Here is a 25,699-nt window from a genome sequence, read left to right on the forward strand (position 1 = left end):
AGTCCACAAAGGGAGGAAGGAGAGGATCACAAGGCCCTTTTAGTGTGTCACACACTTTTCCTCTGGAGTGGTCTTAACATTTAGTGTGTCACACACTTTTCCTGTGGAGTGGTCTTAACACTAAGTGTGTCACACGTCTCCTGTGGAGTGGTCTTAACTTGCTGCACTCCATCAGAAAAGACACAGCAGTGGGTGTTCTCTCAGGGGCACAGCAAACGTCAGTACTTTCTCATGCTGCATTTGGATGCATGTAATTTGAGACAGAAGTGTGTGTGTGTGTGTGTGCATGTGTGTGCGTGTGTACAGGTTCAAGGTGCCTAAACAGCCTAATCAGAGTCAGACAGAGGTGTGTGTGTGTGTGTGTGTGTGTGTGTGTGTGTGTGTTTGTGCGCGCGTGTGTGCGGGTACAAGTTCAAGGTGCCTAAACGGCCTAATCAGTGTCAGACAGAGGTCTCGGGTCCGGGCGCAGTGTAAGCATAACCGGCCCCAGACAGACGTGGGTTTTCGAATCGAATGAAGGAGCGGAAGGTGCAGTAGTCGGGGCCGCTGTTCAGGTGAGCGTACATCACTTTTTTAGGAGGTGACTCAGACCTTCTGTGGACGTGGTTCTGGCCGGTCTCGTCCCGTTTGCGAGTGGGCGGAGCATGCAGTGAGGACAAGGGGGTGAACTCCGACAGGTGGCCCTTATAGAGTTTGTCAGCGTTCTAGAAAGGGAAGAGAAAGGAGAGAGAGAGAGAGAGAGAGAGAGAGAGAGAGAGAGAGATGTGTGTGAGGCATGTAAAAATATCCCAGTCGAACACTCAAACAGTGCAAACATCTGACCACCACGCAAGACCATCAAATAACCCAAAAACTAAACCAAAATGAGTGAGGCATCCCATGTGTTAAGACAGCAGAAGAGCACGGGTCAGAGTGTAAAATGCTGTAAAATGAACCAGCATGCAGGTGTTTAGGAGGTGTGTATGAGTAAGACTGTCCGGTCTCAGAAAGTGCAAACGTGACCACTGCTGACCCAAATTTAAGTATACAGGTCACTACAATACCCCAGCTTGAATCACGACACCGAAACCTCATATGTGCAAGGATTTTGGGTCAATCTGTCTTCAGTATTTCATCTTTGAAATCTGAAGTTTGTTCCGAATTTGTTCATCTTTGAAAAAAAAAAAATGTAACTTAATGGAACATCTAATCACATAGGCTGACAAAATTCAAAGTTATTCAGTTGTGCTTGGTTTCAACTACGCTGCTAAACAAAGGACAGAGGAAGAGAGAAAGAGAGAGAGAGAGAGAGAGAGAGAGAGAGAGAGAGAGAGAAAGAGAGAGTGGACTTAGGTCACGAGTGAGAAAGACAAAAGCTAAGGGAGAAAGTTCTGGTTGAAGTGAGTGAGGATGTTGTATTTGAATGCTGTTAAGCCAGTCAGGAATGCTACTCGTGCAACACAGTCAGGCATTCCTCTTTAATTAAATAACTGTCCTTCAGTGAGGCATATGCCCCCTTCCACTCTCTCTGAACTGGTTTGCTATGGCTGTGACGCAGTATCATCTCTGACCACTAGAGGTCAGTGTGTTCTTTGTCTTTCACCTATGCGGTATGACTTTGTTGAAGTCTTTTGGTTATGTATTGGCCCTGTTAGTTCTGCCTGGCTCAGATCTGCATGTTGTTCTCTGAGTGTACTTTAAAGAAAGAATTGATCTGGTAATTGAGGACTTTTCTTAAAATGGTTTAAAGTGATCATAAAAGCAACATATGAGACCGCACAGTCTTTTATTTAGTGGTTTACACTCATATACTTTGGCTGTAATGGGCACATATGAACATAGAACCACTTGTTAAAATGAAAAACAAACAAACAAACAAACAAACATTATGGGGTGGGTGTGTGTGTGTGTGTGTGTGTGTATTAGTGTTCCACTCTCCATTTTAAACATTCCCCAGAGCTCCCACACCAGAAGCATGAGAATCCACTGCAAACCAAACCAAACCAAACCACAGACTACTGCTGCTGCCCTCGGTCTCACTCTTATTCACTCTTTTTTTTTTTTTTTACCGTCATCCAGCTAGGCCTCTGTCGTAGACTGAGCTCCGTCAAGCAGAGAATCGTGGCTGTAAGTTAACACTCTTTCAAAGGCCTTATCCGCCCTCATTCTCTGTAAATGGCATGACACACACATTCACACACTCAGACTAACAAACACACATGACCATGTTTATGACCTGGTAGCATCTCGTAGAGAATACGGTTAGCAACGGCTGTCTGGTAGTTTGCGATCGTTGAAAACAGACAGACCCTTAAATGCTCCCAAACAGCCAATCAATTTTTTTTAGAATACACTGAGAGACACCTTCATGGTCCAATAGGATTGAAGTACTAGGATCAGGTGGCTTCCAAAAGAGGATGATGTGGCCATAAATAGAGCAAGATCAGTTCTTCATTAGAATTGTATCTGAAGTTTTTTTTTAGTTTATTCACACTAAAATCATAATCTTCGTATAATTCTTGTTGTTAAACACTGCAAAAATCACAATGGGATACTGGTCTAATTTGTTTCACCTGACAGACTTACAGATGAAATAGGAAATAACACAGAGAGAAGACCAGAATCCTCAAAAGTTTTCATTCATAATCCATAATCCAATGATAATTCAAAAAGTTTGCATTCGTAATCCATAATCCAACGATAATTCAATGAGACCTAATACTCAAAGGATAAGCTCCAAAGTTCAGAGCTGAGGAGAGGATGGGATGTTTTGGTTTTTTTTGTTAGTGACTGAAGTCAAAGGATAAAATGAAAAAGTAATGCAGTTAAACAAAAGGGAATAAACCACATTTTAAAACCAAACCAAAACAAAAAACAAAACAAAACAAAACAAAACAAAACAAAACAAAACAAAACAAAACAAAAACACTGACAACATTTTCTTTTTACTAGAATGCAACACAATTTCCCCCTGGAGTTCTTAAGTATTCTCTATGGTGACTGACTGAGGCAAAAGTGAATGATGTTCTATTGACTATTACAAACAACTGCATAAATCGTACGTGTACATACAGAAAAGATCCTGAGCTGTTTGGTTAGACACAGGCAGGCACTAGCATGCAGTCACAGACAGACACAGCGTGAAGTGTGCAGTGATCAGTCACAGGAACTGAACAAGAACAAGTCACACACCTTAGCACCACTCGCCTTCTCCTTATCAACACTGGGGCTTCAAACTGGGAATACTGGGAGATAACCTGTCCTAAGAGCTCTCCCATAGCTCAACTATTTCAGACAATCTTGCGTTTAGATCTTCACTCGTAAGACAAACGTGAATATTCATATCCTATTTATATTCTACACACTCAAGTATTTAAATACTTGAATAACTTGGAATCAAAGAATTCAATAATTCTTTAAACACAATAATATGAAATATTACGGTTAAACTGGCCTATATTTTCTTGATAATAAGAGAGAATCAGAGAATTAAAAGGAAAGGTCAAGAATACCATGATGTGACTTGTTCTCAGATACAAACACACAGACACACACACACACACACACACACAGAGAACCAGACATGCAGAGATAGTAGAGTAAAGTCACCTCCGTGCTCAGTTAGAAACTGATATTGCTGGAGGTCTGAGAGAGCATAAATATAGTAGACTGCTCTGCAGTAAGGCACTTGTGCTTTGTCTACCGTCGCAGACAGAGTCACAGGTCACGGGGTTAAAGACGCCAGGAAAGTTCAGAGATGCCGTTAAGCATCAGAAGGAGACAGGGAAGAGAGGGGAGGGAGAGAGAGGAGAGGAGAGGAGAGGAGAAGAAAGGGAGAGGGAGAAGACAAAAGGTATTAAAGGGTTAACAGTGATGCTAGTCATTATAGCACTGGTATTAAAAAAAAAAAAAAAAAAAGGTTATTTTTATGTAACTAAACCAGTCATTTTAGAAATAGAGAATTAACCCAAAACACGCTACAGGCCTGTTAGTTTCTCATACAACTACCGTAGCCATATTAATAGAGACAATTTAAAAGACTATAGGTAGAAAGTTTTAGCGCTTTTAAGTGATGTAACCACAAAGTATGGAAAACACCCTCAAAAGTTTAAGCGTTTAGAATAAAATAACAGAAGAGACACGGCACACGTCACACAAAGGCTCAGTTTGGAGAAAGTTTCACCAGCATTAGTGAACACAAAAACACATACTCCTCAGGGACATTCTTTTTTTTTTGTTTTTTTCCATGAGTTATAGGGATCATTTTCTTAAACCAGCGATATCACCTGAAATTAAGTACTGACAATGAAATGGCGTGATAAGACTGTAATGTTAGTAGCAGTGTATCTGTGTTCTAGATGCTGTTTCATCGTGAGCAGATAGAGGGATGAATATTTGACCGGGAAAGAAAGTAGAACTGGCCCACTTTTTAGGTAACACTACAGGAAAAATGGACCCCTGAAATCCACACGCATATTACTTACTTCTAGAACACCTCGAACCGATCCAAAGCAAACATAAATCTACAGACCAATGTGTTAATTGAAGCAATACAGTGTAGAGCGAACATTTATATTTACATTTCGCAATTTGACAGCTGTTTTTGTCCAAAGTGACTTACATAAAAAAAAAAAAAAAAACATAGAGAATAGGCCTAAATCAACACTCCTCTGACAATGCAAATACGCTGACATAATCCCCAAGTAAATGAGATGGCATTTCATCCAAAATAAATACCAGGTAAAATCTGCATTATCTTCTATTTGTAGAAATTTCATATTAAATTTGATGAAAGCTCCAATGGCTCATACCATTAAAACAGTGAATTCATATAAAAAGTTAATATAATAAGACTGAATATGACACACAGACAGAAATCAGTTCCACCCGGTGTCTGGAGTTAAGGGTAAGTAAATTAGAGACTGATAAGAAGTGAAGAGGTTGAGTGTTAAACAGCAGTGAGCGTCTCTGACCTGGATGCGTTCAGTAGTGGTGGGCCACAGTGCTCTGAAGAGGACCTTCTTCACCACGTCAGGCAAAAGACTGACCACTATCAACAGAATGATACTGAGCCAGGCGGGCCCACTGGACAGCATCTGCATGAAGACATAGTACATCCTCTGGTAGTTCAGGAAAGGCCTGAAAGAGAGAGCCAGAGAGAGAGAGAGAGAGAGAGAGAGAAAGAAATAATAAATGCTTGTCACATATTTGCCACCTGTTATCTATCTGCATGTCTCTCTGTCTGTCTGCCTGTCTGTGGTAATCTGTTCTCTGTCTGCTCATCTGTGTGTTTTTTATTTCTGTATGTATCCATGCATCTGTCTGTGTGTATCCTTGTGTGTGTGTTTGTGTGTGTGTCTGCATCTGTCTGTCCTGTAAACTGATTATGTTTTTACTCATTTGGTTATGGTCCTAACACAGGCAGGAACGTACCAAATGATTCCTCCCCATAAGAGAGAGAAAATAACGTAAAAGAGCAGTGACCCCCAGATGACAAAGTGGTTGATCCATGTCCAGTAGTGTGTGTCAAGGGCGAGCTGAAACAGAGAACAACAACAACAAAAAAAAAAGAAAGACAACCACAAGGGTGAAATAGGAAGATATAGCAGAAAATTGGCCCGTCAAACAGCATTAAATCAAAGACGGCACTTTACGTTCTTACGAAACAGCGAACAAACACAACCAGGAGACAGGCTTTGAATTCCCCTGTGAGGAAACAATAAAGAGACATGTTACTACCTTAAGGAAGACAGTGGGTTTTACCTTTAACGTGACAGTAAACACCAGGACTGTGAAGACCAAAGTGCCAAACGTCCAATTGCCAAACATCTGTAACAGAGAGAAGATGCGTCGTTATGAGAGAGTCAGCGTGCGGGAAGTTTCTGATTGGACAAGTTAAAACTCTACTCAGTTCCTTTCTAGATCTCTCTCATCCACTGGCTATTTAGAGAGCAGTTCCACATATGGCCTCAAACATATTTTTTTCCCTATTTAAATGACTTTTTTTTTTTTTGGGCACATTTAAGCTTTTACATATTATGAAAGCAAGCGCTCAGTAATTACTGATGTCATCAAATAATTAATTCTATTAATTATTGGTTTAACTGCTTTTAACACACTCATGTATTTAATCAGCATGTAATATGCAATAATACGTAATTATTACCAACTGTAATTCATTTTCCATATAAATGATTTGATAGTTTAAGAGATATCAAGTTTCGAGATGAGTTTCTGAGTTTTACTAAACGGCTCCCGAAATGTCTCCATTTTTCATTTCCAATGATACTTTAAATGCGATTGAGGAGACTCTAGAGGTAACATAACAATTCAATATTTCAATACTAAAAGCATCATAACTACATTGTGTAGCGAACAAAAGATATCCTTAAAATGCCATTATGGTTTTGAATGTGACTCTCTGGTCCCATACAACGACGTCCCTGTTCCCTGCCAACTGGTAGGCCCCTCTGTTTACTATACTGCTCCCTGCTGAGTTTGTGAACACAATAAACGTGTTCCGGAAGCTTCTTTAATGCACTGTAATTGTGCTCTTCCACAATGACTCATACCAAAACAACATGAAAAAAACCCCCCAAAAAACACACACACAACAACACAAACAGGAGAAGCATTTGATGGCAGTTAGAGCTCACGCCGCACCCTTTAAAACACACGGGGTCACTGTGATGGACAACACAGTCACAGCAAAACAAACACAGTCAAATCCACTGCAAAGACTCCGTGTGTGTGTTTGCATACAACATGGTTTTGATGTCAAAATGTAATGCTAATACCAAAAAAAAAAAAAAAAAGGTAAATAAATAAATAAATAAATAAATAAGAAAGCATGACAAACAACAAATGTCAGTAAATGCTTTAAATAAAAAAAAACACAAAAAACTGTCAACTTACCATTGCGAACCATCGAAATAAATTTTAGTTTGAAAATCCACTGCAAGGGCGAATGAATCGCAAAAAAAATAATGTCATCGAAATAAAAAGATAGGCAGGTAAAATACACGAATTGGATAGGCTATCAAACCATCGTATTCAAGCTAAAATAATACCTAACGCAGCGAACGATGGATATCTGGACACGATTAAATGACCTCGGATACGTGTGCATGTGCTGCCCTTTGGGCAAATAAGACCCCGTCTACGTAGACGCATCTACTCACGGGAATGTCAGTGAGAACAGATACGCAAGAGAAATTCTGACACTTTCGTCTCTCTGTATATCCATTTACTAAAGACTGTGAGGCGCTCTCACAGTTTTTCAGTGTTCATTAGCCCTTGTAGTTTGAGAAAAAAAAAAAAAAAAAAAGACATGAGCGTCCTACGACCTACGGGATGAATATGGCACCGTCTCTTCCCGGGGTGCGTAGCAAACCACAGTTCGCACTGAACACACAAGACAACAACATGTAGTCCTAGATTACGTGGTTCTACACGATGAGACGGGGGGGGTGGAAGGGGGCGGGGACATGAGAGGAGTGGTCTACCTATGGACACCTCAGCCTATGACAGGCCGTGAGGGGGTGGTCTAAGGAGCGCCGTTCATGACCTACGTATGTTATAACAGGCGGTTTACGCAATGTGGAAGGGGGAGGAGATGTGAAGTGGGTGGGGTGAGAGGAGGAGGAGGAGGAGGAGGAGGAGGAGGAAGAGGAAGGGAGGGGGAAACAGTCAAACTAAAACTAAAACAGGATGAGAGACAGATAGGGAAAGGCTTACCATCTGTGTGTTGGTGGTCATTAGCTGAGGAAAGGAAGAGAAGCAAAACAGATAGAGCGAAAAGAAAGAAAAAAAAAATATAAAGAGGAGAGGTAGAAGTAGAGGAGGAAGAAGAGAAGAAGAAAGAGGAAAAAAGAAAGAAAGAAAGAAAATAAATAAATAAAAAAACAAACAAACAAACAAACAAACAATCGGGAGTGGGGGGAGGAGGGGGCAAGAAAGTAAAGAAAAATTAGGATGTTATAACTAAAAAAGTAACCAAACAAGCAAAAAAGCAATCCAAAAAGGTTAATATGATATAACTCAATGGCACAGAAAAAAGATGTCTGTAACCTGGCATGCTCTCGTGTCATAGATATGAATGGAAAAGCCTCTGTAATGATTTTTTTTTTCTTTGTCTTTACATATGCAAAGGGGGAGACAGAAAAGTGAGTTTTGTTGGCTTTTTTTTTTTTTTCATCCCTAAGTTAACCACAAAAAAACAGGCAAGGAATTCCATCAGCGTTATACCAAAAAAACAAAACAAAAAAAAAACACACAAACAAACAAAGAAACTAACAACAAAAAAACAGCACCAATTCATCAGCAAGCATAGACATCCACACAGCATGAAAAATCTCTCATTAGATGGGAAAATAAAGAGAAATACATACATACATACATACGGAACTTTGTGAGTAAGAATATAGCACACATCGTAACACAGAAAGGCTTGGATCTAGCTTGGTTGCCACGGTGATTGTCGTGTTACCTGTCCGTTGCTAGTGAAGGTAGTGTTGTCGAAGAGAAAGAAAGCACCAAAGAAGAAGACCATCGCATCAAAGACCCCCAAAAACGTCCAGTAGATGAAAATCGGCCAGCGTAGGAGGGAATTCTTGGCAATGTCTCTGTGGAGGAACCAGGGAAATAATGTTTTTTTTCCTCTGTCTTTCAAATAATACACAAACGTCTGAAGATGACTGCACGTACTTTATAAAGTCTTACCCTTAAATCATAGACCTTTTAAAAAAAACACCACTAAAATAGCATCTATCATCAGCTCAACATATGACTCTGTGTAAATCCACATGAACATTCCAGTGGTTTAGACTCCAACGTCACTATCTTTGCATCTGTTTGAACAAGTATTTTGCCCTTTTGCATTAATAATGGAGAATGCAATAGGCAGTTATAGGAGAGGAAACCTTTTTTTGGCTGGAATTCCCAAGCGGCAGACGAGTTGAGTCAGATTGATTAAGTAGTTAACTGGGCACTACAGTTCAGGGCAGAACGATCCAAAAGAGGCCAATAGCCGGTCTCGTTTCTCTCTTCCGTGAAAAAGGATAGAGTTTGTGCGCAATTACATCCACGAGGCAAGAGGAAAATCGTATATTGATCTTTAGGTAAGCGAGAGCCTAAATAGAGAAAGCTTGTGATGCAAGATTATTTCTGTGCAAATTCACGGGACAGGAAACTATGTTACACAAGCTGAACTGAACTAGGTCATTTTTACGACCAAGCTTGCGGTTTGACCGAAAACTTTATGCTTAGGGATAAAACTGAATTTGTTGACAAAAGAATTCGTTGTCGGCGGCCTCCAAAAAGATGATGGAATTGTTGGCTTATTTGAAAAGCGTCGCAGGCTAGCCAGACCAGACGCGACTCTAAGATAAAGCGAGGCACACCTGGGAAGTGAGATGCTAGCACTGCAAGTCAGTTAATACGATTATCTAATGCCTTCTGTCTGAGGGAGAGGAGAAGCAGTCAGCAGCGTCTGGGAGAGGAAGACGTAATTATTTTATTTGTAACAGAGAAAATAGAGATATGAAACTGAGCTTTCCAAAAAAGACAAAAAAACAACTGAAAAACTGTCTTAGTTTTGTATTACTAATGTAACAGACTTAATGCATGTATAAACAGTATGATACAGTCAATAATTATACAATGACATTGAATGTCTTGACAGAGGTTTATAATTGACACTTAAAGCGACTTTGCGTATGACAGAGTGTCCAGAGCTCACCGCCCAGGTGGTGGAAGCAAGAGGCACTAATAAATCTTTACTGACAGCCCTCTGCTATCAGACTGTCAGATTCAGCCTCAGCCACGTCTGAGGGCCATTTTAAGGCCCGTCCATCTGCCCCCGCCCCCCCCTCCCCCCGAATCCTACTGTCCCCCTCTGATCCATTTCAGAGCAAAGAGAGAGAGAGTGTGTGTGTGTGGGTGTGTGTGTGTGTGTATGTATGAGAGAGAGAGAGCGAGAGAGAGAGAGAGTGAGAGTGAGAGAGAGAATGGTGCTATCACTTTCTCTTTCAAAAAGGAGGGCAGTGTGTTAAAAATAGACAGTCTATTGGATGGATATTTATACTTGGCTCAAGAGGGGTGGTGGTGGTGGAGGGGGAGGGAGGGAGAGAGGGAGAGAGAGAGGGGGGGGGGGGGGGGGGTGTCAGACTGAACGTGCCATCCAAAAACTGCACCGGCACGTGGCGGAGGAGGGAGTAGCGCTTGTGTCCATCCCATCCCCCGCCCCCCGCACGAAAGCAGGTCAGTAAACTGAGCCAGGCGGTGAGGTGATACTTATTGAAGGATTGTGGCGCGCGCGTGCGTGTGTGTGTGTGTGCTGGGGATAAACAGTGAGGGCTCACCTGTAGAGGGATGGGTCTCTCTTCAGGATGTCCATGTTAATGTGCTGTTCTATAAGGCTGTAGAGTAGGATGGGCAGGGAGGTGAAGCTGATATTGTACAGAGTGAGATATGCCGTGTCATACAATGGCTACAGAAAGAGAAAGAGAGAGAGAGAGAGAGAGAGAGTGTGAGAGGGAGAGAGAGCAAAAAAACGTCAGCTGAAGTTAACAGACCAAGTGGTATTCAATACTCAAATCAAAATGAACACAGCATGACTGGATTCAGATTACGAAATGAACTGAACAAGGTAATCTCTTGTCCAGGACAGATAATCTCCCATTGCAGGCTGTCAGTTCTGAAGTTAATCACCACACAGAAGAACTGAACTCTTTATAAAACCCAAGATGTGTCTCCTGTGTCTCTTTAACTTTTGTACTGAACGTCACACCTCTACAGGCAAAACATTAACATACAATTGCAAACACATAAACTCGTTCAATAACGGTGTCTACATGTAATTAGGTGGCCTTTTAACAGTGGTGAGTCTGCCAGTCTTGCTCACGTGTGAGGAGAGTGGGTAAATACCTGTTGGGAGAAGCCACAGAAGAACTGGTAGAGGAATTGAGGGAAGATGAAGCAGACATTCTGAGAGTGGAGAAAAAAGAAAGATGAGGGAGGGAAAATCTGATATGTCCTTGCAGACCCTCACAAACAAAGCACTGGCCAGTGAGTGTACGTCCCTGTGGTGTAAAACCCACTTCACTCTTGCTCTTGTGCAGTTAGAGGCCAACCAGAATCCAGACCCACATAGCCTTTGCAAAGTTAACGGAACATGATAATAATAATAATAATAATAATAATAGTAATAATAATATGAAACAATAAAATAATCATTTCAACATTTTAACAGAATCAATTATGCTGTCCTCAAAGCTCAACAATCTCTTTTGTCTCCCTGGAAATTTAAGGTCAAACACATTAATGTGTTTGTTAGACAACAGTAACTACAATGTAGTAAGATCATATTATATCATATTCACATTACACGTGGTCTTTGTCTGTTGCACACCTGCCACAAAGTTGTGCAGTGGTGCAGTTAGAATACCAAGCAGACTGACAATATCTGTCTGAGAGCCAGGACTCTTTGACTCTTTAAAAACGAAAGTAAAAAAATCCTCGTGCTCTACCTTGTAGAAGAAGTATTGCACCAGCTCTGCTATTCTGATATAGTAATAATGTCCATGGACTAGCAGCATCTTCTTCAAATGTTTGAACTTTGGGATTGCATAGTCGCTGTTTCGTGCCGCCTGACGACCCTCTTTACCCATAATCCCTAGAAAACAACATGGGCGTCTCTGGTTAGTTTGAACTGCGTGTGTTGAAACAGCCTGAATGTAAAGGGTAGTGTTGTAGTGCAGCGTGGAGGAAAAACCAAAATTGAAGAGTGCGCCAAATCTCTCCAAACAGTTCATTTTCTGATCTAATCTCTCATTTTCATATCATGTTGCTATGGGGGGGATCTTCTAACAAGGTGGCGTGATTAAAACAAGGTGAGACGAGGTGATTGGGTTGGCAGACGAGGCCGGGCCACACACTTACCTATGCCCACATGAGCCTCTAGGATCATGCTGACGTCATTGGCTCCGTCCCCGATGGCTAAAGTGATGGGGTGTTCTTTTGAGGCTTTGATCATCTTAACAATCTGAGAGAACAACACAGGACAGGGCGGGCCAAAACCATCAAAACGGCAATCTCAGATTAAAATGAATCAGTTAGAGATGTTTGTGTGTGTGTTAGGACACCAGGAGAACTTTCATAACGATAATCTCATGTGTTGACCCTACCGCACCTCTGCTGACTCTGTTTATTGCTGTTGTTGTTGGTGTTGATTATTTTGTAAGACATTTTAACAACCGATATCACAGTGTTGTTCTTGCAGTAGTTTTAAAAGATTTTGAACATACTCATTACATAGTGAAATCCATCACCAGTCTGAAACAAATTTGCTTTAACCATCTTTAAGTACTGCAGGCCCCTACTCCATGAGGAACTAATTAGAGCTTGCTTTCTATCATAAGGCCTGATGTTCAAATAATGAGGGTCTGTGGTCATAATCTTTCTTGGATAGGTACACTGTAATGAAAAACAAATCTCTTTTTCTGTGGTAGACTACCGTGTGACCTTCTGACTGCTACCATTTTACTTCGATTTCGTATTAGTCATTCTTCTGTGTGTCCGATTGGGGAATCTTCTAGAGTGAGCCAGGTTTTCTTCTTTCAAGGCTTTCTTTTTTCTGCCTGAACGGACCAGAGGGCGCACTATCTGTCACAGTGAGCAAACAGCTCTCCTCTCATTAAGCCATGGAATGGCTGGCCGAGAGTCCTTGAAAACAAAACCCTCGGAAAACCGAACCATTCCCCCGACGTGGACTCTTTGGCAGCTCTATCTCTCTACCACCTTCAAATTTTCCCTACTCCCCGTTTCCACCGGGCCCGGTTCCCCTAGGGGGGGGAACCCGTCAATTCGGTCCCGTAACTGACAGGTACAGCCGGCTGAAAATGAGCAATGGAAAGATCGGTCTCTCAGAGCAAAGAGATTCTGACAGTGTCATGTCATGGGAGAGCTGAATATAGCTCTTCAAAGAACTGGCTGGAACTTTTGGGTGACAGGTGGTATGTGAAGCAAAGGCAGCTCCCAAAGAGAGAGAGAGAGAGAGAGAGAGAGAGGGGGAAACTGCAAGAGGATGATCTCTGAAGGAGTCTGGCGGAAGGTACTGTCGGTCCATTAATTGGTCAAGGGTCAGTCTGTTCTGACATGACAAGAGAAGACAAGAGGAAAGAGAAGCAGAGGAAAAGTGACAAGTTTCCTGTTTAGAGGGAAAAGCAGACTTCAGAGTGCAGTGAGTCACTCTGTAGCAGATGTGGTCATGAATGAAAGTACGGCCAATGAGGCAAAATGTCTGGCGACTTTGACTGGTGATATGCGCTTTCATAAATCGGCAGGGAGAAGTTCCGCTTGTCGAAACCTTAATGGCTTTGTTCACTTTTGCATTCATTTACCTAGCAATTCAACACACCGTTTAGTGCACTGAGTACATCCTATTTCCACTGCCCTAAACCGTCTTCCTGACCTGACCTGTCCGCTGGTTTGAAATGAAAGGTCTCGCAGGAGGTGATTTGAGGTGCATTGTTAAGAACTCGGAGGTGTTGAGTGATAGGAGGTGTTGAGTGACGGGGGGGGGGGGGGTGGGGGGGGGGGGGGGGGGGGGGGGGGGGCGGCGTGAGACCTGTGCTTTTTGGAGGGGAGCCATGCGGCAGCAGAGGTTTGAGTGACGGGGGGAGGGGCGTGGTGAGACCTGTGCTTTTTGGAGGGGCGCCATGCGGCAGCAGAGGACGGCGCTGCAGTTGCGGCAGATCTCCAGGAAAATCTCTTTGTAGTTTCCCGAACTGTCATCCTGCGCTGGTTTCATTACCGCAGACAATGTGGCACCATCGATGATCAGCCCGTAGTCCTGAAACTCATTTGAGAGGCTGTGGAGAGATGTAAACACACACACACACGCACGCAGAAACAAACCACAAACAAAAACAAGCAGTCATACACAAACACATACACACAAAAAATGACCAAAAAATGACCAGTGTGTGTGTGTGTAAGTGTGTGTGTGTGTGTGTGTGTGTGTCTGTGTGTGCACGTCTGTGTGAGTGTGTGTGTGTCTCTAACCCTGAGAAGGTATCTCTGGTCATGCCTCCTTGTTGTCTGAGGACAGTTCTGCTCAGGTCAAACAGGACATCGTGCAGACTCTGCTCTTCGGTGCGTTTGGTGGTGAGCTCCAGGATCTGTGTGTTACGGTGGAACAGCTTACTGGCGTAACACGTAGCCGCCGCCGTCTCCATTTTGTCCCCAGTCAGTACCCATACTTTCATACCAGCCTTGTGCAGAGACTCGATGGTGTCTGCAGCCTTGTCCTGAAGCCTGGGAGAATAATCGAGGTGTTAAGTCACGTCACACACGCCACATTCATCAGTTAAAAAAAAAAGCACCCGACATATAATGTGCTAAAAGTTTTGACATGAGCAAATGTTTAAGTTAAAACTACAACAACTAATCTGTCCGGGGTGTTTCCCTGCCTTTCGCCCCATGAATGCTGGGATAGGCTCCAGCATCCCCCGCAACCCGAATTAGGATAAACGGCTTAGATGATGAGTGAGAGTGAGCGAGAGTAAAACAACTGATACAATATTGATCATTTGTAAAATATTAAAATTTTTTCTTTTGACAAATTATATCCATTCCCAGAAAATTTCAAACATAATCATTATGCTTGTTTCCACCACATGTTTAGATAAAAAAATTAAACAAGGCCAGGCAGAATACCCATAATCCTCTGTCAGAAACAGTGAGAACTGTGTAGAGTTGGTACAGAGAGAGCAATGGAGACACTAATGTTCTTTAAGACAGTAAGAGAGAGACTGGCAGTGTAGTGAGAAGGGGCGAGGGGTTTGGTGCAGGCTTACATCACAGGGCAGCAGGGTCTGTAATTAAGCTGCAGTGCAGTTTAAATCACCAACCCTCTGTTCTTCACTTCACAGAGCGCCAGCTAATTACTACTGTACCCCACTGCACCACAGTTACTGCCAGTGGCAAATCTCTGTCTCGCTCTCACACACACATGCGCAAACACACACACACGCAGGCACACACACACACAAACACATATACACACATACAAACACACACACACACACACACATACACATAAACATACACATACATGCACACATACACATGCACACACACACACACACACACACACACACACACAGCTTGTTCCATTTGTAAGTATGACTGAATGAGAAAATGAGAGATGTGTCAGGCTGAACTCAGTGGCGTTTCGACGCTTAATTAAAAGAAGGACTTGGAACATTTTTCCCTTCATAAAACGTGAATTGGCATAGAATACGGCCAATTAAAATTTTATCTTTCTAAAGACTCATTTACCTGCACAGTTGCGTTTCTTGATGGCGTCTCTGAGTGAACTGAGAATGCAGTAAAGGTTTAATGGAATCTGACCAATAGTAATGCAGGGAATTTGACCTTTTGAAAAACTGAATCAAAGGAAAGACTAACCAGGGGGCAGTTAAAGAACATGTTATACATTCTGACACAATCCTCCGCAAGGACACCAGTATCACTGTATGAATATACCTCATGTTTTACCAGGTCACATCCTTAAATTCAATTACACCCATTAAACCCCTACACAAGAGCCTTTGCATGTCTCCACAGCATTAAGTACTACTGCAAGCCATATGCGAGCCAGCAAAACTGGGATCCCTACTGGTAATGGAAATTTGTTTCGCTGGGTCTGCTCTAATAAAGGTAGTTATTCTGCTCTGATTATAGCTGAGATCTGGGTTAACAGGTTCTCTAACGCTGTCGAACCAAACAACGCTTCACGGTGCCCCTGCGTGTCCGCGTCGATCGATTTAAGTGGACCTCTAATTACATTAGCCGGGCGCTACCCGGCGACAGCCGTGCCTAACGGATGGGCTCTATTGATTGGCTGAGCAATTAACGCCGGGGATCAAACCTTGAACGCTCACGTGTGCTTTCCCCAGTCACAAGACTTGATATGTTTCCAAAACAATACTGGCAGGCAGATACTTGCTTATTTAAGTCGGATAAGCAGTTCGCTCAAGCCCCGGTGATCCCCTGTTGAAGATCATCAGCTTAAATGCGCTAAGTTGCATTTTTAACACATATTTTTTAAACAGGTCTGTGATTAATTCAACTCAGTTGTATTGGCATAATGATTTTTACAACAGCCCTTTCCATAAACCAGTTTTACAGAATACTGCGTCTGAATCCAGGGTCATCGCAAAGAAAAGGGCAAATTAGTCACTGTTCATAACCTTTACCGCTTGTAGAGCGAGTGAACGCGGCTCAGACTCCATAAACGGCCTCTTTTTGTTTTGACCACTGGTATTAAAACTGAACGACAAATCGCTGCATAGGCAAGGGGTTCAAGCCTCCCCGCATTGCTTATACTTATCACATTCTTTTATAGATCAGCCTATTCCGACACACACACAAACACCGACACATAAACCCAGAGCTCTGCCCACCTGTCCTCCACCGCCGTGGCTCCTAGGAGGATGAAGTCTCTCTCGATGACGTCATAAGCCTCGGCTAGTTTCTTGTCCCTGTCCTGGAGGGCTAACTTAGCGCTGTTAAGGCGATGACACACTTCCTCGTAGTTCTCGTGGGTCAGTCTCTTGTAGGCCACGCAGAGCGTCCGTAAGCCCTCCTGCATGGGGGGGTGGGGGTGGGGGTGGGGGGGTGAAAAGTGTCAGTCAAACTGAGAGAACATGTTAAAAAGAAAACATGTATTTCTACTTTCTGTTGAAAGTAAATGTAACGTAGTCCATCTGCGTGTCTCAGATCACAGAGGTTTATTTTCCATCTTTTTACTCGTTGGAAAGTGACTGTCAGCGCAATTTGACTTTGTTGAGATAGTCGCTGTAATTATAGACGAATAACCACGACTGATTAAGTTCCATTTATGTAGCGAATACCTTTTAAAGTCTTTATGTTGCATATATTAACATGTAAATAAGGCTGCGGAACACTGACTTTTACAGAGAACAAGATGTGGTTTCAGTTAGCTCTACTCCACACAGTACTGAGAGCCCTATCCCGTCCCCGTGGATTTAGACAGTACCATCGGTGGTGAACCCATTCTAGCTGAATGAATTCTATGCCTCCCACAGTTGTGGGTCAGTACCGGCGCCAGAGGCAACCACTAAGAATCCAAAATTACTCTACCCTTGGCAACAGGCCTGTCCCAAATATGTCAATACCCCAATGAGAAGAATGGATGAGAACACAGACTCTGGCTATAAGCCTGAAGCTACTATACACAACCCCTATAGACAGTTTCCAGCGGGGACCCTAAAGAGATTTGGGGTTTGGAAAAAAAGTACATGACTATTACGTTTTGTTGTTTTTTTTCCCTCAGACTTCTTAAAGGAGTGTAAACATCTGGCAAACTCTTTAAAGTCAGACGCATAACTTTTTTGCCCCGTGAAGATGGTCTCTCGCAAAGTTTACACACCGCTGAGCCGAGCAAACCTGAAAAACTGAATGAGCAGGGGGAGCATTCCTGACAGGGTGTGATGGTTGGGAGAGTTTGTTGTTTGTTTTTTTTTTTTATTTTGGTCGATAAGCGTGTTTGTTTGCTTACCACAGCGTTGTGCTCCACACGTGCCCTGACCTGCTCCACTTTGCCCGAGACGACCCGGGGAAAAATGGAGGAGTCTGCTCCTTTACAGAACAGGAAATACTCCCCTGGACAAACAAACGGGGAACAAAAAATAAACAAAAAGAAAAACAGGATGGGCAGGTTAGGGGATAGTCAGACGTTATTAGCGTCGGGAGAACAGACAGCGTGTGAGATCTTCATTATAAACTGATTAGCATGCCAGCAGAGTGGTGACCCACATACACTAATATGGCTCTATCTGGCTGTGCATATGTGTGTGTGTGTGTGTGTGTGTGTGTGTGAGGTAGTGTGTCTGTGTGTGTGAGTCAATGGTGCGTGTAGCCCTTTACCTGTGCTGGACCTTACAATCACACTCATTCTCCTTCTCACAGAGTCAAAATTCAGCACCTGCAGCAGTTCAAACCTATATAAAAGAGAGAGACAAGACAAGACTGTCAATCATTCTGGTTACCTAGGTTACAATACAGACAGGGGGTGTGACCCTTCTTTGTCCTTTTGTTCAGTAAGTGGACACACAGTATCAGTTCTGGTTGTCTGTGAATACAATCCAAATAAAGCTGTCGTCTGTGGCATTACTGGTGGCCCTCTTATACAATTTCATCCAGTAATTGTAGGATTATCTGTGATATTTCTCTATTGAGGCTGTTCTAGAGCAGAGATCGAATAGCTCACTACAACTCTATTTCTGTAGAGAGATCACAGAAGACGTCACAGGGGCGCGTGGTATAATCCCAAAAACATGGTTTTTCTCCACTTAAGTCAGACACATTGTTGATCTGTCCCTCAGACCTAGACAGAGCATGTTAGTCTGTGTGTGTGTGTGCGTGTGTGTGTGTGTGTGTGTATGCGCACGCATATGTGCATTATTTGTTCAAGTTTGGACATGTACATCTGGTGGGAGCAGACCTGAGAGACGGACCATTCGAGTACAACAGCATATGTGCACGGCATACGTGAGAGAGGGGAAGCATGCTAGTCCTGCCAAAACCTGTGTCTTGTTTGTGTGTTTGGGTGCACGCAACAGCGCATGAATATTTATGAGCTTAAGAGTCAGTACACATTTGTATGTGCATCCAGGAGTGTGTGTGTGTGTGTGTGTGTGTGTGTGTGTGTCTGCCCTTCGTTCCCTGTCCTCGAGGAAGAGCCTTGTCTCTAAAGCAGTCGTAATTACCTCGCAAAATGTCGCCCGATGATTGCAGGGCAGAGAGTTCAGAACAGATTCTACAAACCTCATCCCCTTCTTTTCTCTGCTCTTTAACCTAACGACCAAAAACCCACAAACATCTCCCCTCTCTAAACCCCAGTCAGCCAGCATGTGTGGACAGCTTTACTAGCGATGGCCTCATTGCGGCTAAAGCCACAGTTATCTGTGTTTTATTAATAAAAACAGGACAGCTGCCGATGATAGAGATAGCAGAGAACAGCACAGATGGACCTCGTACATACACACAGTCATGACTGGGCATTAATGAGGTCTCTCTCTGTGTGTGTGTGTGTCTCCTTACTAACCTCTCTATCTCATCCTCTCTGTTGAGGACCTCCATGTGGTTATCCTTCAGACGAAGGTAGGTGAAGCCCAGCCTGGGGGAAGAACACACTGTCATTCAGCATCAAACCAAAAAAGGAGCTGATTTTTTCACCGGAATGGGCAGGTTTTCGACAAAAGAAAAAAAAGCACAAAGTAGATTTAAACATGTAATGAATTATAATGGACCATTCAATAAATTTAGCAGTCTACCGTCCAGCCTGAGAGGGGAAAATGGTTGCAGATTGTGAGCACTCTGGAATACTTAATCTATTTAATTATTCGTCTCTGCCTACATGGACTAGGCAAGAGGGTGTTTATAACTAGTGGACATTTTGTACTCTGGAGAGAAAGGATTGAGAAAGAGTGTGCGTGCGTGTGTGTGTGTGTTCACCTCTTCATGCCCTCCACGAGAGCCACCTCATCTGGCGATGAGGAAATGTAGAAGGAGGTGGCTTTACCCTGGTGAATGCCCCTCTTAATGCCGTCCACTGTCTCCTCCTCCTTCACCTGCACTGTGTGGCAAAGGCAGAGGGCACGGAAAAACAGCTCCTCGTGCTCCTGAGCAAGCACGCACGCACGCACACGCGCACACACACACACACAAATACACACACACACACACACGCACACACAAATACACACGCACGTAAGTGCACACACACACACACACACACACACATGCACACACACCCAAATACACAGACACAGATAAGGAAAGAACAAAAAAATCTGATGAGAACCTCCTCAGTGACTAATCAATCAGGTGCTCACACAGATAATCTAGGACCTGTGTGTATGATGATTCACTCAGACAAATCATCAACACACATACACACACACACACACACACACACACACACACACACACACAAGTCAGACTCGGGTCATCTCAGTCCATTTCTCAGCCCTGACACAATAGAAGTCAATGACACACAATCTCCCGCTGTAACGTTCAGCAGTCTGGAGAGGAGCCATCGCCGTTCCGATCCTTACTTAACTCGTTTAGGAAAGCAACATTGGAAACTGCCCCAAACATCAGCCAAACCCGGTTAGGTACGGCCAAGTCAGTACTCTCAAATCCAATAAATGCACCTATATGCACTGAAATGACTCTTCCCCACAACACAACTGCACAGCCAGGTCATCTGACTCCTCCTTTACACAATTCAATTGGAGTGGATCCATGTCACTAAAATTCCATTATAAGCCAGAGAACAGTCGGCTGATTTTCAGCATCACGGACAGACCTATCTCGGAGAGCCCATTTAAAAGTGTAATTGGACAGACTGGGAGATGATCCTAATTTGTATTCTCCGTAAAAAAAATTAGCAATTTTTTTTCCCCCCAGAGCCGCGTTCATTTATCACGAGCGGGTCTGCTTCGTTTCTCTGTTCAGACACCGCTTGGTTCCGCCCCCAAAAAGCCTGGTCGGAGTTACTGAAGTTAAGCTATCTGATCTGCTTGTTCGAACTTTTTCCATTTTTAATGACGCTGAGAGAGTTTAAATTTAAACTTAAAAAGGTTACTGAACTCTCTAGTAAGACTTAAATCAATTTTACCTCGGCGTAAGAATTAAATCTCATTCATTTCTCGTTTCATTAAGTGCGGACGTTCTGTGAGACAAAGTGGTATATTTTAATAGTTTTTGAAATTCATCCTTTTATCAGCTTAATTTCATTGTAATTGCAAGAATGGCATGAAATTATAATAAACGCAATCTTTACTGGCAAATACAAAGGGGCGTATTACCTCTTGATATTACTGCTTGATAATACTGATGCTATAAAACAGAGTTTGAGTTTAAAAGGAGGGCATTTGACATGCTTTTTAGAGCATACCAACCATGCCTCATTAAGCTGCTGCTTTTGTCCTGTTCAGTGATGCAAAAAAAACAAAAAAAACAACCACCGTAAGCTACCGTTTATCACCAGATAACACAAAACGAGGGTTAATAAAACTCTGACCGCACAAACAACAGTCAAGGGAATTAGAAACCACGAATAAACCGCAAAGCTGAAGTGATATAGTGAACCCTAACTGTGCAGGTCAGAGATCAGCATAAGTGTTTTTGCGTCGCAGGGCGCGTGCTGATTGGTCGGTCCTGGTCTCACCTTCCCCTCGGCGCCGGGCGAGGAGTCGATCATGTCCATACCCGTAGCCCCAGACATAATCTGCCCGTTACAGATGGCATGAGGCACGTAGACATGCCCATCCACACAGCACTCAATGAACTCCATGTTATTTTCAGTCAGCGTCCCAGTCTTATCTGTGAACACATACTCAACCTGAGCAGACAGAGAGAGAGAGAGAGAGAGAGAGAGAGAGAGAGAGAGAGAGAGAGACAGAAAAAGAGAGAGAGACAGAGAGAAAAAGAAAGAAAAAGATAGTGAGAAAGATGAAGACAGAAAGAGAAACAAAGAGAGAGACAGGGAAAGACAGAAAGAGAAAGAAAGAGAAAGAGAAAGAGAGAGAGAGAGAGAGAGAGAGAGAATGTCAAATATAATATCTGTAATCCATTATAAGTATACTGTGACAGGGCAAGATTGCTCGTGTACCTGTCCAAGTTCCTCATTGAGGTCAGACGTGTTGACCTGTGCTCCCTCCCCAAGTTCCTCATCAAACATCTCATCATCCCACATGATGAAGTATGAGCCCAGGAACTTCTGCATCTCCACGGTAACGTACATAGATACGGGGATGATGTAATTAAACAGGACCATGAAGGCCAGGAAGTCGGTGAATGCTCTTATCAGCTGAAAAGATGACAAAGACAATGATAAGAGACACAAAGGCTTTGAGTAAGACACAAAAAAAACCACCGGTCGGTGGGTGCATCGTGGGAAATGTAGTTTTGACATACTACGTGTCGCTGCCTCTCTGTTTCAGTCCTCTCGTTGTACCAGGGCTCGTCTCGGTTGGGGTCGGCTTGCCACGCGTATTTTAGGACGGTGTTGATAAGGGCTTTGCTGATCAGGATGCAGAGGTAAACAATCAAGTAGGCATTCATTGACCTGTAGGGGGAGCCGGAGAGGAGCGTGTGCTGAGTCCTGGGGTCGTCGAGTTCAATGGGGTTCAAATTCAATTTCAATGGATCTGATCAACCTTGTCTGGAAACTTCAGCATTCGGCTAATAACGCGCGGGAGTAATGGAGAGGGTCGTTTAAAAGAATTCTGTCAAATTTGCCAAAGTGGATAGATTTTTATGCGGCCAGGTCTGATTCAAATGCATCGCCATCAGTCCGTCTATTGGGACTCATTAGAGAAACTTTTCAATGTTACTGGATACGCTTTACACAAATACATAAAACAACAACAATCGATGACAAGGAAGTCCACCCTCTTTCCGAAGGAGATAAAATAAAAAGAAAACATGCATCACAGACTAGCCGCAAAAGAAACAGCGGACAAAAAAAGGACATATCTAGTAATGTCGCCCTATACTGAATCCAGCGATCCAGATTTGAATGACATTTACATCGGTAAAGTAACACCAAGCCCTTACTTTTCCACTGCGGATCGTTTCTGTGATTTGGACTGGTAATTGAGTGCCATTTTGGTCTCCATGCCCGTGTAGATAGCCACGGCTGTGGGAAGAACATTAAAGTTAGCGACAGGGCCAGTGACCTGAAATAGACTGTCGTAACAAAGTGTACCAATGATGTTACTGAGCTGTTGTGGCTAGTTTGGACTTAAACACAAGAATAAAGCCGTCTTTAAAAAAAAAAAATCAAAAAGCAAATCTCATCATTTTAATACACTCCATCTAACACCAGCTTAATGTCCGTTCACAATCTTGGTTTTCTGTCTGTGAATGGTGGTACATGTTTAAAAACTGCATACTGCAAACGTGACTAAAACTCACACTTCTTAAGAATTACACAGCAAAACACATCAAGATCGAAGAAAAGTTGCACCAGTTGGTAACAATTATGGCCGTGTATCTGTTTTAGTGACTCCATAAATATTACCCCTTGTCCATCAGTGCCTAACCTATTATGTAATAATGATCTCTATGGTGGAGTATGTTAGTTTTAGAGATTAATAGTCCTTTGTATGTAATCTAATCAGACGCTGTCTTACTCCGCTCTAATAAGAGGGGGACTCTGAAAAGTTCTCACAAGCGCTGCTGATAACATTCACTCACTCCCTGCACAAAATGACAGCAATTAACGTCTTCATCTGCATCTATCAGGCTTCAGCAGCTCCTTTAATTACAGTGGGAACCCTGCGTGAGGGAAGATTTAACGAGCCATACGACTGTCCAATCAGATGACGGCTCTCGCTCTTTTCCCTCTCGTTATCTCTGCACATGCTCAGTGCGGACCCCGAAATTCCACTGTGTATACCCACTGTGTGGTGTATTGTGGGGTAATGAGGAGTACTGTACTGTAGTGTAGTATAGTGCGGTTTATGTATATGCGGTTTCAACATAATGTGATGTAAATGTAAATATGCACTGGTATGGTTCATATATACGCCGTCTTACCGTATATGTGCTCTGTGTTTTTCAGTGTCGCCCCTCGTAGCAGCAGATTCTCAGATCCCAGAGGTCTGGCATGAGACAATTCATTCAACAAATAGAGACATTCAAATACCACCAAGTGTATTTAACAGGAAAGAAAAAAAAAATATTGAAGGCACGTCCTATGCCCACTGCTTACATCGGACATAATGTCAACATCTCTAAAGGTCCTATACATAACGTAGTATAAAGTATTATGGGGCACAAACACACCGAGATAGGATGAGGGCTAGTTGAATTAAAGTGTACATGAGATTTCTTCTTCTGACCGCATATACAAGGAGCAGAATGAATGACAACAGTAAATTCAGCCAACGTCATCTCTTCAGCGCAGTCACCCAGGCTGTGGGCTCTTTAATTACAAGTCAATTTCCTGCTTATGGATTTACCTAGCAATGGGCTCATCTCGGTCCTGATAAATATTGATGCGCCCCACAAATCTACAACAAGAGAGAGAAGGAGAGAGAGTGAGTAAGCGTTTATTGACAGAGAGAGAGAGAGAGAGAGAACATTCAAACGATGATAACTGATCTCTGAGATGCTTTATTTACTACATAGCTATACTGACAAGTGTGTGTGTGTGTGTGTGTGTGTGTGTGTGTGTGCGGGCACGCGTGCGTGTGCGTGTGTGCGTTCAGCGTGTATTTATATTTTCTATAGGAACATAATGCAGCTTTGTGCTGTAATGTTAGGATGTCATTGTCCGTGTGTTTGTGTATTTCAGTGTGGAATTTGTGTGTGTGTGTGTGTGTGTGAGCAGTAAGAGGTCTTTTCTGTGTGTTTTATTTTTTGCAGCACTCACTTGTAAAGGTCTGGCTGTGGTTGTTCACATTCAATAGTGGCCTGCAGAGTGTCCATCTCCTCCTCTGTGTTAAACGCCTTCGTGTCCTGAACTGCATAATAGGTCTTTGTGTAGAGGAGAGAGCACAGGGGAGGAGAGTTAGCATGCCAAGGTCAGGACAACACACACACACACACACACATACACACACACACATACACACACGCATGCCCGGACACACACATGCACATTTATGCACACACATAGACACATATGCCCACACACACACACAAACACACAGGCAAAGACAGACACACACGCAATGCAGCAAGGTTTCCCACAGCCTTTCTCTAATAAGGTTACAAACATCAAACGAACAATGTGAAACTGGGCTGCTCTGTACCGTGGTTAGGGAAACACTGTAAGGGTGTGATTTTTGAGATCTGCTCTCAGCTCCGTGACACTACACGGAAACTCTCCGAACGTTCAAGTCTTGTCACGTAAAATGAACTCAGATGAACTCAATATGCATTTGAAACAAGGCTAAATAACAAAAGAACTCTGTGACTCAGCACTTTAAATAAACAAACTGTCTGTCTTGGCTGGTCCCGCCCCCCCCCCCTTCTCACTGTCTGTTTGGCAAATCACCTTATGACTGGACTCCCCGTCCAAACTGGCTGTGGTAACAAAACACGTTCCGTCTTCCCGACTCGTGGACAACAGGATGAGGTCACAGGGAAACGTCTCATCTTCCTTAACCAGAACGATGTCTCCCACCTGATTGGACGGGAAAGACAATGAGCCCAAGGTGGCCACACCTCCCCCCCCCCCCCCCCCCCCCCCCCCCCCGACTGTGAAGTAGTTTCAACTGATCTTCAGACAGTTTCCACCGACACTATGGGTAACAGTCAACATTACTATAAAATTCTGATTGGTCAACCAGCTGACAATTGCGTAAAACAAGAGAGATATGGGCACAAAGGAAGACGGATAAATCTTGAAGAAAGTGTGCGCACGTGTATTTATGTGTGTGTGTGTGTGCATACACCACACACAGAGAGAGAGAGAGAGAGAGGAGAGACAGATAGATAGATAGATGGATAGATAGACAGATAGATAGATAGATGGATAGATAGATAGACAGATTTAACAACGAAGCACAGTTGACTATAAAGTACCTTCGGTCTATTCAGACCCATGAATATGCTCATAAAAGCTTAATAAAAGCTGGGGCCCAATCCCATTGCCCTGTCCTCTGAGCCG

At 43.1% G+C, this 25,699-nt stretch overlaps 1 protein-coding gene across 1 annotated transcript in view; it reads right to left on the bottom strand.

Annotated features, from left to right (window-relative positions):
- Positions 1-395: 395 nt before the first annotated feature.
- Positions 396-25,699, bottom strand: part of atp11a (ATPase phospholipid transporting 11A) — a 28,439-nt gene continuing 3,135 nt past the window's right edge. The window contains exons 6-30 of the mRNA XM_030778967.1: positions 25,085-25,213; positions 24,458-24,561; positions 24,045-24,095; positions 23,620-23,684; positions 22,636-22,717; positions 21,994-22,144; positions 21,689-21,886; positions 21,245-21,418; positions 19,525-19,691; positions 19,115-19,186; positions 17,935-18,008; positions 17,567-17,670; positions 16,449-16,630; positions 14,044-14,295; positions 13,676-13,850; positions 11,920-12,022; positions 11,508-11,653; positions 10,906-10,965; positions 10,341-10,468; positions 8,468-8,603; positions 7,717-7,740; positions 5,743-5,808; positions 5,413-5,516; positions 4,953-5,118; positions 396-704 (exon numbers count right to left, since the gene is read on the bottom strand). Of these exons, the coding sequence (XP_030634827.1) occupies positions 441-704; positions 4,953-5,118; positions 5,413-5,516; positions 5,743-5,808; positions 7,717-7,740; positions 8,468-8,603; positions 10,341-10,468; positions 10,906-10,965; positions 11,508-11,653; positions 11,920-12,022; positions 13,676-13,850; positions 14,044-14,295; positions 16,449-16,630; positions 17,567-17,670; positions 17,935-18,008; positions 19,115-19,186; positions 19,525-19,691; positions 21,245-21,418; positions 21,689-21,886; positions 21,994-22,144; positions 22,636-22,717; positions 23,620-23,684; positions 24,045-24,095; positions 24,458-24,561; positions 25,085-25,213 (3,177 nt within the window). The 3' untranslated portion in view covers positions 396-440. The remainder of the gene's footprint in view (positions 705-4,952; positions 5,119-5,412; positions 5,517-5,742; positions 5,809-7,716; positions 7,741-8,467; positions 8,604-10,340; positions 10,469-10,905; positions 10,966-11,507; positions 11,654-11,919; positions 12,023-13,675; positions 13,851-14,043; positions 14,296-16,448; positions 16,631-17,566; positions 17,671-17,934; positions 18,009-19,114; positions 19,187-19,524; positions 19,692-21,244; positions 21,419-21,688; positions 21,887-21,993; positions 22,145-22,635; positions 22,718-23,619; positions 23,685-24,044; positions 24,096-24,457; positions 24,562-25,084; positions 25,214-25,699) is intronic.

The sequence above is a fragment of the Chanos chanos genome, chromosome 7 (genome assembly GCF_902362185.1).
Source record: "Chanos chanos chromosome 7, fChaCha1.1, whole genome shotgun sequence".
Classification (NCBI taxonomy): Eukaryota; Metazoa; Chordata; class Actinopteri; order Gonorynchiformes; family Chanidae; genus Chanos; species Chanos chanos.